Source organism: Atta colombica, unplaced genomic scaffold (genome assembly GCF_001594045.1).
Source record: "Atta colombica isolate Treedump-2 unplaced genomic scaffold, Acol1.0 scaffold205, whole genome shotgun sequence".
In the NCBI taxonomy this organism is placed as follows: domain Eukaryota; kingdom Metazoa; phylum Arthropoda; class Insecta; order Hymenoptera; family Formicidae; genus Atta; species Atta colombica.
This window is the reverse complement of record NW_017259300.1, coordinates 1218145-1229739: the sequence shown is the minus strand read 5'-3', so window position 1 is coordinate 1229739 and position 11595 is coordinate 1218145. Positions and strand designations below refer to the sequence as shown.

General features: G+C 32.1%; 3 protein-coding genes across 3 annotated transcripts in view; 2 read left to right on the top strand and 1 right to left on the bottom strand.

Annotated features, from left to right (window-relative positions):
- Positions 1-64: 64 nt before the first annotated feature.
- On the bottom strand, positions 65-1762 carry LOC108687328 (beta-1,4-galactosyltransferase 7). The gene is made up of 5 exons (XM_018193028.1): positions 1551-1762; positions 1258-1469; positions 958-1181; positions 622-768; positions 65-479 (listed from the first exon to the last, which is right to left on the bottom strand). Exons 1-5 carry the CDS (start codon positions 1651-1653, stop codon positions 185-187), a joined length of 981 nt encoding a protein of 326 aa, XP_018048517.1. The 5' UTR covers positions 1654-1762; the 3' UTR covers positions 65-184.
- A 1489-nt stretch (positions 1763-3251) lies between these two features.
- On the top strand, positions 3252-8249 carry LOC108687312 (melanotransferrin). Its single transcript, XM_018193003.1, has 9 exons — positions 3252-3388; positions 3865-4277; positions 4365-4482; positions 4885-5064; positions 5142-5803; positions 5880-6044; positions 6374-6462; positions 6547-6887; positions 7136-8249. The coding sequence occupies exons 1-9, from the start codon at positions 3325-3327 to the stop codon at positions 7774-7776; spliced, it is 2673 nt and encodes an 890-aa protein (XP_018048492.1). The 5' UTR covers positions 3252-3324; the 3' UTR covers positions 7777-8249.
- A 1862-nt stretch (positions 8250-10111) lies between these two features.
- LOC108687385 (esterase FE4-like) overlaps positions 10112-11595 on the top strand; it is a 5825-nt gene continuing 4341 nt past the window's right edge. The window contains exon 1 of the mRNA XM_018193116.1: positions 10112-10448. Coding sequence (XP_018048605.1) covers positions 10245-10448 — 204 coding nt within the window. The 5' untranslated portion in view covers positions 10112-10244. The remainder of the gene's footprint in view (positions 10449-11595) is intronic.

Genomic DNA, 11595 nt, shown 5'->3' with positions numbered 1-11595 from the left:
ATATATATATATAAATAATTTATAAATAGAATTTTCTATATAAACAATGTATGAGAACAAATTGTAAGGAACTATTTTATTTTTATCTAAGTCGAGTACATAAAAAAATGGAAGAATGTGAAGATTGTTTTTGAGTACATTTATAACACCTTCAACAATTAAATTACTAATTGTAAGATTATAATTACAATCCAGTTGCGAGTTTATTATTATTAGTTTTCTTTTTCTCTTTCGATTTCCCTTGATCCTTCGATCCGACTAGTTTTTCACATTCACACCAAGGTGTGCTTGATTTGTCGCACAGAAGAGAGATATTAATAACTGTTAGGGAAGTATCTGATATAGTCATCTTCATTGTATCCAATATTTTATATGAGACATTATTCAAGCCAGTTTGTCGGTCTCTTTTCCTAGTAATCTCTCGCTGATTATAACACTTCGTCATATCTCTCTTTCTATGATTTCTATCGTGTATATGCCTGTAATACATATTTCATATTAACACTTAAAGTAGTGTTGCATACAACGATAAGTGTTAACTTATATCTAGTTTTATTTAATATCTTATGACGAATATAATATCTTACAGAAATTAACAAAATTTCATAAAATGAATCTCACCTAAATGTATTATGCGTTCCTGTTGATATATTCTGTGGACGACTGACGCTCAAGCCAGCCTCTTTCAATCTAACATAAAACTCATCATCTTCGAGACCCCATCCCCAATATTTGTTGGACATCCCATTTACTTGTATAAAATGTTCCCTGCAAAAATGCATATTCAACAATAATAAATAATGTATTATCTCTTTGTGATTTAATTTCACATTTATTATTATTATTACTAAGCTCCAGCTTCAACTGTATTTGGCACTTCTTTATTTATTTTATTTATTTATCTAGTGATCTAAATATAACTTATATCACTGTTTATTATTACAATTTTAAACAAACCTTTTAATAAGTAATATACCACCAATAAAGGTAAAATAATGATATCGGGGATGTAAGTTTGGTGACGATATATGATGAGGTCCTGTACTTGGATATGCATACGATAACTGATCATTCATAGGCAATAAATCTACATCGTGCATTGCAATATAATCAAACGCTTTCTCTGTTTCGAGAAAGCCTACGTTTATAAGGGACGCTCGATTGAATCTATATCTGTCCACCTGGAAAAAAAAATAAATATGAGATATATATTCAAGTAGTATTCTAATTACTAACAAGATTTTAGAACTACAATACCTGATTTAATATAAATATATGATAATCTATATTTTGTTTGTCTAGGAATTTTTGCATATATGGTACGAATATTAATAATTCTTCAAAGCGATCCCTAAATGGCACTAGTATGGCCAATTGATGTTCAGCTTTCTTTTTACGTCCATTGATCTCATCAGTTATTTGCTTGAGATGTTTATTTGGTTGAGCATTTGCTTCACACTTGCACTCATCTGAAATAATAAAATCATAGTTAAAAAAACCATTTTATCACAATATATTGTGATATATTTTTCAATATGTCAATAACTAACCGATACTGATGGGAGATATGCTAATTATACATGATGTGACGAACGTGATCAAGATGCAAGCAAAGATATATTTAAATCTTGTGCTTTTCCAAATATTGTCCATGCTAAATAATGTTAGCAGAAATTATCTCATATAAAATATAGATTGCAGATATTAATAATTAATTGACAAAAAAATACTGCTTTAATGTTCCACTGATATCTGTTAGTGACATATCTTCTTGGAAAAGAGAAGTTTTCTTCAAAAAGAAGAATTATTATTAGAAAATTTTAAGTGCTCAATCGTAGCGGAAAAAAGCGAATCCAAAAACAATATAATTCACAATGTTATTCTTAAAATTACTTTTATAGTGATGATTAATAATGCAATTGATAATCAAATGAATATTCTGACATAGAATTGTTGTGAAGTACTTCATGAGAAGCGGCATGTCTTTAAAAGGCCATCGACATCGCAAATCTCTCTCTTTCAATCGAGTTCGTGCACGACGATCTGTCTGCTCACTGCTTCTTCATCGGAGTACGAAGTGTCTTTCAGTTGCACTATAGTTCGTACGACAAAATTGTTCTGCGAACGTCGTGTTCGTGCAAAGTGCACACGTCTCTCGCGAACTTGCGAGCATCACGTAATGATCCGACTCGCGTATGCGACTCGTGCATCGTCGACTTCTCTAGTCATACTCTAGTGCTGCTCGCAGTAATCGCAGCTCGAATCTACGTCTTTCTCAATCGTTCTGGTCGTTCATGTTATTTTTGTAGGAGAAATTCGCCACCGCAACTTGACAGTTTCGCAATCTTGACAGATCACAATGCTCGCTATCACTTTGCGCCGAATCGCATACTCCAACATGCTCGTTGATACTCGTGCATATTCCGCGATTTTCCGGAATTACGGATTTTCTGAAATTCCATTGAGAGAGTCTGTTCGTTATGCCATATCGTATTTCCTGCACTTAAAATGAGATAGATATAAAATTGGAAAAGGAAAAACGAAAATCCAAAGATTTATTATTTATAGAAGCTTTTATACTTTATAGCTTTCCTATTCTTCTCTAATTTAGATAATTCTCTATTTCATTTTAAATGCAAAAATTTTAAGTACGAAAGTATATAAAAAAGGACAAAAATATAAAAAGTACAAGAATACATAATAAGAATTTTGCAAATAATAAATATTAGATTTGATCTTATTGATGAATTTTTTATGATATTTATATTTCTTCTTTCTTTCTCTTAAAAAAATTAGACAAAAAGGAAAATCCAAGATTTGTTCTTTTGTTAAGTTTTTTGTACTTTTTCTTTTTTTTCACTGTAATTATACTTTTCAAAATTCTAATTTTATTATTTTAAGTGCGAAAAAAAGTTCAATCGTAAAAGAATAAATTTTACGATTAGATTTGTTTTTTATACTTGTCCTCTTTCTCCTTTCTTTCTTTTATTCCACTTTAAGTGCAGAAAGTGTAACATGATAAATCTGCAAGAAACAAATTTATTTTTTAAGCTGTAGCTTTCATTGTTTTTTTACAATATGTTTCTCCTTCCTTTATCTTCTTTACATTTCAAATGTGTACTAGAGAAAAATACGCTCTATCTACAATGCAAAGCGAGCGCAGTTAAAACGAACAAACCCATAGCATCGAATCGTTCATTTTATCCTTCTTCAATGAATGGATTACGTCACCGCGTTGTAGGGTTGGGTGTAGTTCGTTACGATTCGGCGGAGTAGTCATGTCAAGGGTGTTGTCCGTGTGTGATTGATTCGCTTAAGCAAAAGATGTGGCTCCACTATTACATGTTATTACTGTTCCTGTGCTGTTTAGAGTTACATCAAATTTACGGTAATGTATTTTTTTTAGACGAATGTTAAGTTCATCTAAAGTAATCGATCGTATCGTGGTACGCAGTATCACGCTCATACACTTCGCAATGCGCAAATTATGAATATTTACCTCTAAAATAATCATGCTTATATATATATATCTAAAATAATCATGCTTATATAGATTATGGATATATATATATATCAAATTAACATATCTTCAATCTGATTGTCTTTTGTTTCATTACGATACTTGCAATCCAACTTTATTTATAATATAGGAAGTACCTGAGATCTGTTTTTTGCACTGGACTGCACTAAAAAATTTTTTATTTTATTTTATCAAACTTTAAGTATTTATATATCTATTTTAAAGTATATACTAGTTCAGCTACAAAGAACAGATCTATAGAATGTTGAAATGTAGAATGAGCTGTCATATATTAACTGCTTGTTACTGTATTAATTATAATTATTATATGTATTAACTGATAGGCCAAAACATCAACAACACACTTACGTGGTGTACAGTTTCCGAAGGCGAACAGAATAAATGTCAGGCCTTCTCCAGGGCGATTGATCGTGAAAGAGGCTCTTTTGGTTATGATTATTTTTCGGTGCAATGCAAGCAAGCTTTCAACAAAGAAGAATGTATGTCCATGCTGGACCGCGAGCAAGCTCAGATAACAACATTAGATGCAGGAGAGGTCTTTATAGCTGGACGATATCACAGTCTTGTACCAATAATGCAAGAAATATATGAAAGTGGCGTAAATTATCAATATGCTGTCGCAGTGATTAAAAAAGGCTCTCTCCCTGATGTACAGTCTTTGTATGATCTTAGAGGCAAGAAGGGCTGTTTTGCTGGTGTCGGAACATTAGCAGGTTGGGTTATTCCCATTAATAGTGTGAGTAAAATTTATAAATTATGACGTAAAGTATCTAAATGTAAAAATTTTTAACACACTTATATATAATAAAATGTATTTTTTCAGCTTATGAAGAAAGGAGGAATGGAAGTTATTGATTGTAATAATCATGTAAAATCAACGATTAAATTCTTTGGGCCTAGTTGTGCAGTAAACTCATTAATTGATAAAAACAATCCGATTGGTAAGTTTAACATAAAACCAGAATCTGTTCTTTGTAATTGAATTAGTATACATTCATACTTAAAAAATTAAAAATATATATAATCAATTAATATATGTACTTAATATATGTAATTAATATATGTAATATATGTATAATCAATTAATACATATATGTGAATGTATGTGTGTGTGTGTGTGTGAAGTTTGGTGAAAGTGAAATAAAGTTTCGTTTTTATCAGTGTAAATTAACTTTATTCTTGATTTATTTTACTCTTTATCTTTTTCTAATTCTTAAAACTGGAAAAAGGTAAATAGCAAGTTAAACTGAGATTAATGCAGTCTAATGAAGTGATAAAGAATAGGTTTAAAATATAGATGCATTTTCATTCTGCAATTAAGTAATCTAGGGATTCAATTGCAGGTGATAATTCTGATCACTTGTGTAGCCTATGCATCGGAGAAATACCCGGCGGCAAATGTACAAACAAAGATCCTTACTCAGGATATGAGGGTGCTTTCCGCTGCTTGGTTGAAGCAGGTGAAATTGCCTTTTTGGTGCACACGACTGTAGACGAGATGACTTCAACGACATTCGACTTCAGTATGCAGCTCTATAAGTGAAATTTTCAGAAAATAAAAATCGACAAAATATTCATTTTATAATTCTCATTATTTTAGGTTCCGTGAAGAAAGAACAATTCGAACTGCTATGCACAAGCGGTATTCGCAAGTCCGTAGATGATTACAGTACTTGTAATTGGGGTATCGTACCGTCTCGCGCGATAGTCACATCTTCGGCGACGAACTTTGAGACTCGTCGAAGGTATCAACGATTTTTGGAAAAGACTGCTCGAATATTGCACAAGAATAAAAATGGCACAACGAACTTTAATCGTTTCGGCGATCAGGAAAATTTCATGAATCGTCCGGGTTACGACAGCAATCAGAGAGATTTTGAAAATCGTCCAGGTTACGACAATAATCAAAAAGATTTCGAGAATCGTCCGGGTTACGATAGCAATCAGAGGGATTTTGAAAATCGTCCGGGTTACAACAGATTTGATGAAGGTGACTATAATAGAGGCGGATTTAGAAATCCGAATGAATATGGCACAGATCATTGGAATCGTAGTAGATACGACCGAAGGTTTGGCAATGACGGAAGAGGAGGAGTAGATGGAGGATTGAATTCATGGGAGAAGCCTGCATTCAATGACACATTCAATTATTATAACAGAGAAGGAGAAAACACTGAACCAGCGAATGTGCAACCGATAGAAATGTTTGAATTATATGAATCGGCACCTAGATACGGATTGCAGCATAATTTAATATTCTCTGTAAGTCTTAATGTTCTCATGTTTTTTTTGTTTGTTATTCGTTTATTTAAAATTTATTTATAATACATTTTTCTAGGATTCCTCTCGTGATTTTGTACAACTGCCCGAAAAAGATCAAACATACACAGGGTATTTAGGACAATCTTTAGAACATATATTAGGAGTACGTCATTGTCCCGTAAATCGGATGACACTTTGCGTTACATCCGAGCCAGAAATGGAAAAATGCATAAAAATGAAGGTACAGTTTAGACTATATAACTTAAAATATCACAATTTACATTATTTCAAATATCATTTAAACATTTTTAATTTTAATGTTCCTTAATATTTTTCGCAATAAATGTTTTACAGATTTTAAAATGTTAGTAGCATAAAATTTAGAGGAATTATTTTTTCAATTTGATTGAAACTCTAAAAAATAATCAGCGTGTAGTCATATTGTCATATAGTCTCACATGAAATATATTTAAATTAGATATAGATGTATTATTCCAATATCTGTCTTTAGACATTGTAAGTGGCGCTTCTTTTATTTAATTAATTTAATTATCCTTACTATGTTTGTAGATCGCCTTAAAAGCCCAGTTATTGAAACCAGAATTAATTTGTCACAAAGGTCATAGTCAAATAAATTGTATGCAGTCGATAAAAAGCGGGTACGTGAAAAATATATTGTATTTAACGTATATATATTCTGAAATGAAATTACGGGCGTAATAGTTTTATTTTCTTTATGGTAGAATTGCCGATGTAGCTGTATTAGATGCCAGTGATGTCTACACTGCTGGATTGCAATTCGAACTGATTCCATTTATATCTGAAGTGTACAATCTGGGTACACCGGACTATTACGTTGTCGCCGTTGCGAAAGAGGAGGACGACAATACAGATCTGACATATCTAAAAAATAAGAACACTTGTCACACTGGAATCAACATGGCTGCAGGATGGGTTTATCCGTTGGCGTATCTCATTTCTAACAAGTGGATCAGAGGATACGGTTGCGATTCCGTGCGTGCAGCTGCGGAATACTTTAGCAAATCCTGCGTGCCAGGCGCACTTAGTACTGAATATAATATAGGTAACTGAAAAAAATTCTAACATATCAAAATAAAAATTCTAATATATCAAAAAATTTTAGCAAAAAAAACTTTTAATTAAAAATTCTAAATGAAGAAAATTGGTTTTTGTTCTAAGCTTGCAATTTGAAAATTAATAGAATAAAATAAAATAAATTGATAAAAGTAGTAAATTCTTTCATATATAACAATTGCGTCTATAAACTTTTCTTATCTAATATTTGATTAATTAGTTATTTATTGTTTGTAGGTGTGCCTTACGATAACATGTGTGACTTATGCCACGGGGTGAGCTACCGATATTGCCGAAGAGATGCTTCCGAAGATTACTTTGGTTATACAGGTGCTTTTAGATGTCTGGTAGAGGGAGGTGGTGACGTGTCCTTCGTGAAGCATACGACGGTCGCAGAGAACACCGATGGCAAGCGTAAAGAATTTTGGGCACGCAACACCTTCACAAAAGACTTTGAATTGCTTTGCCCAGATGGTACGCGTCGCCCAACAACAGATTATATGAACTGTAATCTAGGCAAAGTCGCTGCCAATGCTATAGTTACACGCGGTGGTTATTACGGCTATAATCAGATGCAGATCAACGCATATATCAATCTATTTATATATGCACAACAGTTCTACGGCCGAAAGGAACCGGATGAATTCAGTTTCAGCATGTATTATAGCCGACCACCTTACAGCGATCTCATTTTTCAAGATGCCACTCAGCAGTTGGTGGTAATCCCGCCAAACAAGCGGGAATACAGCACATATCTCGGGCCAGATTTTATGAGAGCCAGGAGAATCGTAGATTGTAATGCAGGTGCGTCAGCGATAAGTTACTCGTTGTTCGCTACAATAATTATGATTGCGTTCACTTTCGTATTTGGTAGATAAGTATAAGTCCGCAATTTATAGATTGTGTTTGTACATGAATACTCGAACGAGAATTCATCGAGGTCAAAAAATAGAGATGACAAATGAATAGCACATTTTATCAATTGGTACAGCATGTGTATATTATAATTAGCAATCTAGTATATTTTAATGCTGCTAATATTTTCAAAGATATATTCTAAATATTATTCAAATATTGTTTTATACATATTTTACACGTATATTTTTATAAAAGTACAAATGACTGAAAGACGGAGTCTTCTGAATATATAAATGTAAACATAACTGCTGCCTTTGCATCCGTCCAATGAAACAATATCTCTAAGCGCTGCCTTTGCGTCCAAATACAAGCAACTTATCGATTTGGTAATTTTAGAGATTATTGTATTTAAAATAATTTGCTATACTTATATGTAAGTACATTTTATACCGTCCACTAATATTTTTTGTAGTAATAAATCTTTATAAGGTTTCCCATGTATTTTTATATTATTCCATGCGTTACTCAGTAAAATAGTAATCTCGAGTAGAAAAATCAACGGAGGATGTGAAATGAAATAGAACTTGTTTACATATAAATCCAAACTTTATGAAAAGTATTGCTTGTTTCTCAAATGGCGAAACATCGGAAGTAGAATGCTGAATGATGCGCGATGACAGAAAAGATTGAAATTACAATTGAATAACGAACGGGAAAAGAGATCATTGCTTTGGCTGTCAAAAATTCACACAAATCTTAAGTTTGGATCAAAATTTCTAAAGTCAACACGATTCTTAATCCGCTTCTAATAATTCGAATAATGTAATTTTAATAAAAATCTCGACGCTGAATATTAAAGTTCTCTTATTAATCCGAAAACAGATTGTTTTTGCAAGAAAACAGTGCAGGATAAAGCGATATGAATAGTGATACTCGACCAACAAATACGTTTAAACACGAAAATTTGGGAAAAGGAATTAACACGCAACTCGATAGGCCTCAAGTAGTATTCTTCTAAGATCAAAAATGTAGTAATATAATACATTAAAATATATACATTCAGGTAACTAATGCTCGCCAAATATTCGACAATCTGAATCAATCCAATCAACAAAAGCAAAAATTAGATTCTAACTTAACATCGACATCTCATACCTCATCTTCATCTACAAAATATACTAATGCCATAACAGGTGAAATCTTGTATAATTGATTGTAAATAATTTTCATTTCTATCTAATAATAAATCCACACATATATGAAGTAAATATAATATACTATAGAGTTGTCATTTTTTTATTCATATCTATGATTTTTTCCAATTGTTAACTGTATAAGTTCCAAATTTTCAGGTAAACACCGAGTCCATAAATTAGTGGACAGCAAGCAAGTTCCATTTCATCAATTTGACAAGAAGGCATTTCTTCTAGATACTTACGCTCGTATCGTTGCTAGCAATAACAGATGTTGTCCCAAGCGATTGCGTGAACTTGCTAAACCAAAGAGACAGGCTCATAGCGATCTGAATGACTATGCTGCGAATTTCGATTTAAATTACGGTCATGTAACTAAAAAAAAAACTTATCGTATGGAAGACAAAAGCAAAAACTTAAAAGAATTAAAAAAGAAATAGTTTAGTTATAACATATTGATTTAAATAATTTCTCAGTATGATTACTCCAGTTTCAAATAACTCAACAGAATTCAAAAGACAGGAAAAATATCTATATATAAATAATATTTAAAAAATTAAAAAATATAATTATTTTTGAGCCTCTGCATTTTTTAAGGAAATTAAATAAAAATTTTTCTGTTCTTGTAAAAGAAAATGTAAAAGAAAATATGAGAAAGGAAAAGCTAATACAATAAAGTGATTTCGTGCATCTCTTTCCTGTAGTAAGATTGAATTGTAGATATGTAATATCTTTCCTGTAAGACTCGTTATATATTCCTCGTTATATATTTCCTCATGTTGAGGAAAATATAATAACTTACATTAATATTCAACACAGTTCGCAATTATCATTTATGTCATTTGAAAAATATATGCCAAAAGGAAAAACTGATGATGTTGCGAACTGTGACCGTTGGAGATAAATGTAAAGATGATTTTTGTAAGTCGCTGATTTATCTGCGACCTCTCTTACGATCATTTCGTTACGGATAATCACATTAATTCTCACTTTGTTTTGGTTCAAAATCCCATGCGCGTGCATATTTGAATTACAAAACCGTGCATGATCTCACGTACGCTGTTTGTGGGAAATATATCGTATGATAGAGTCAAGTTTCCCAGAAAAACAATTGCGATTAAGCGCGCGCGTCTTCCTCCTTGCGATTGGATATATAAAAGTCCTCGTAGTGCCCTTGAGATGTTTTTAGTGCTCGCTGGTGCGGCACTTAACGTGCTTAACCGGTTTCACGTGCGTAAGTTTCCTACTTGCATTAAACTCGGACAGGCCAAACTGTCTTCCTCTGCAGAAATATCATGAAGTGCTTGTTCGTTATCCTCTTCGCTGCGTGCGTCGCTGTCGTGCTCGCCGATGACAATCTCACCGGCGAAGAACATGAAGTCACCGCTCCGATTGGAAGAATTCGCGGTTCCATGATCATCTCCAGATTAGGCAAAAAAATCTATTCTTTCCGCGGTGTGAGATACGCCGAACCGCCGACTGGACAGCAACGTTTCCAAGTAAAGCATCAGATATTGTCTGCAGGGTTGCGAAGTAACATTATTAATTATAATTGCGTTTTGTTATCCATGTTATTTTTTTTTCGACTATGTCATGACTTTTCAGTAATGGTTATTACTTCTAATGACCTTTTAATGATTTTCTATTATAGCGAAAATAAAAATTGAAATGTAATACACACCAAGATTAATTTTAATCTTAGTTCAATTTACTCTCTATTTATCTTTTTCTAATTTAATGCCCGTTTTTACCATTGTAATTTAATTTTAATCTTAGTTCAACTAACTCTTCATCTTTTTATAATTCTAACCAAGATTAAATTTAAACTATTTATAAAAACATAATGTCCATTTCTAGTAATATAGTTTAACTTTAATCCCGGTTTAATTTACTTTTTTACCTTCTTTTATTAAGAAAAATAATCGATTGTAATTGATCAATTTCTTACAGCCTACGGCTTATCTCTTAAAGCAAGGTTGTAGACAAAGTATTTGTCTTTTTCTAATTCTTAAATCTAAAATAAAAGATAAAAAATAAGTTAAATTAAATTTAAAGTTAATTATTCTACGTTGGTAGAAACAGACATAAGAAGTGTAACAGTATAAGTTAAACCGAGATTAAAAGTTAATCTTATATCAGTGGAACTGAGCTTTAGAATCACTTACTTTCCATTGATTATTTGCTCTTTCGAATATTTATACATATTTTCCGAATGCTCTGTAAAGTGGGGTCTACAATGAGATTTTAAGGTGTAAAACTTAAGCTTTAAATTCTTAGCCGTAAGAAATTGACCAATCGAATGTGAGGAGAATACTCTACTATCGGTCAATTTTTTATGGCTTAGTGCTTAAAGCTTAAGTTTTACGCCTTAAAATCTCATTGTAGGCGCCGCTTAAAGCAGATATGTAACATTCTGTTCTGTTTCAATAATTCATTTTTATTATCGTTTCTTAAATGTTTCACAAACCATGAATGAAGCACTTCGGATACGCTTTTCTGTATGCTTCAATAATTTCTAGAAGCTCTTTAGCAAAATGCTTTCATAAAACATTTTGCATGATTTCAATACACTTCTCACACACTTCAGAAATCCAATTTGATGCTGGTCAACTTCCCAGAAAAAAATATTTCATATATAATTACATA

Coding starts and splice junctions, on each gene's coding strand:
- LOC108687328 (XM_018193028.1), bottom strand. CDS start 1,653: ATGGACAATATTTGGAAAAGCACAAGATTTAAATATATCTTTGCTTGC. Junction 1,470..1,550: donor CATATCTCCCATCAGTATCG/GTTAGTTATTGA, acceptor TTATTATTTCAG/ATGAGTGCAAGTGTGAAGCA. Junction 1,182..1,257: donor ATATATTTATATTAAATCAG/GTATTGTAGTTC, acceptor TTTTTTTTCCAG/GTGGACAGATATAGATTCAA.
- LOC108687312 (XM_018193003.1), top strand. CDS start 3,325: ATGTGGCTCCACTATTACATGTTATTACTGTTCCTGTGCTGTTTAGAG. Junction 3,389..3,864: donor AGAGTTACATCAAATTTACG/GTAATGTATTTT, acceptor ATTAACTGATAG/GCCAAAACATCAACAACACA. Junction 5,804..5,879: donor AGCATAATTTAATATTCTCT/GTAAGTCTTAAT, acceptor ACATTTTTCTAG/GATTCCTCTCGTGATTTTGT.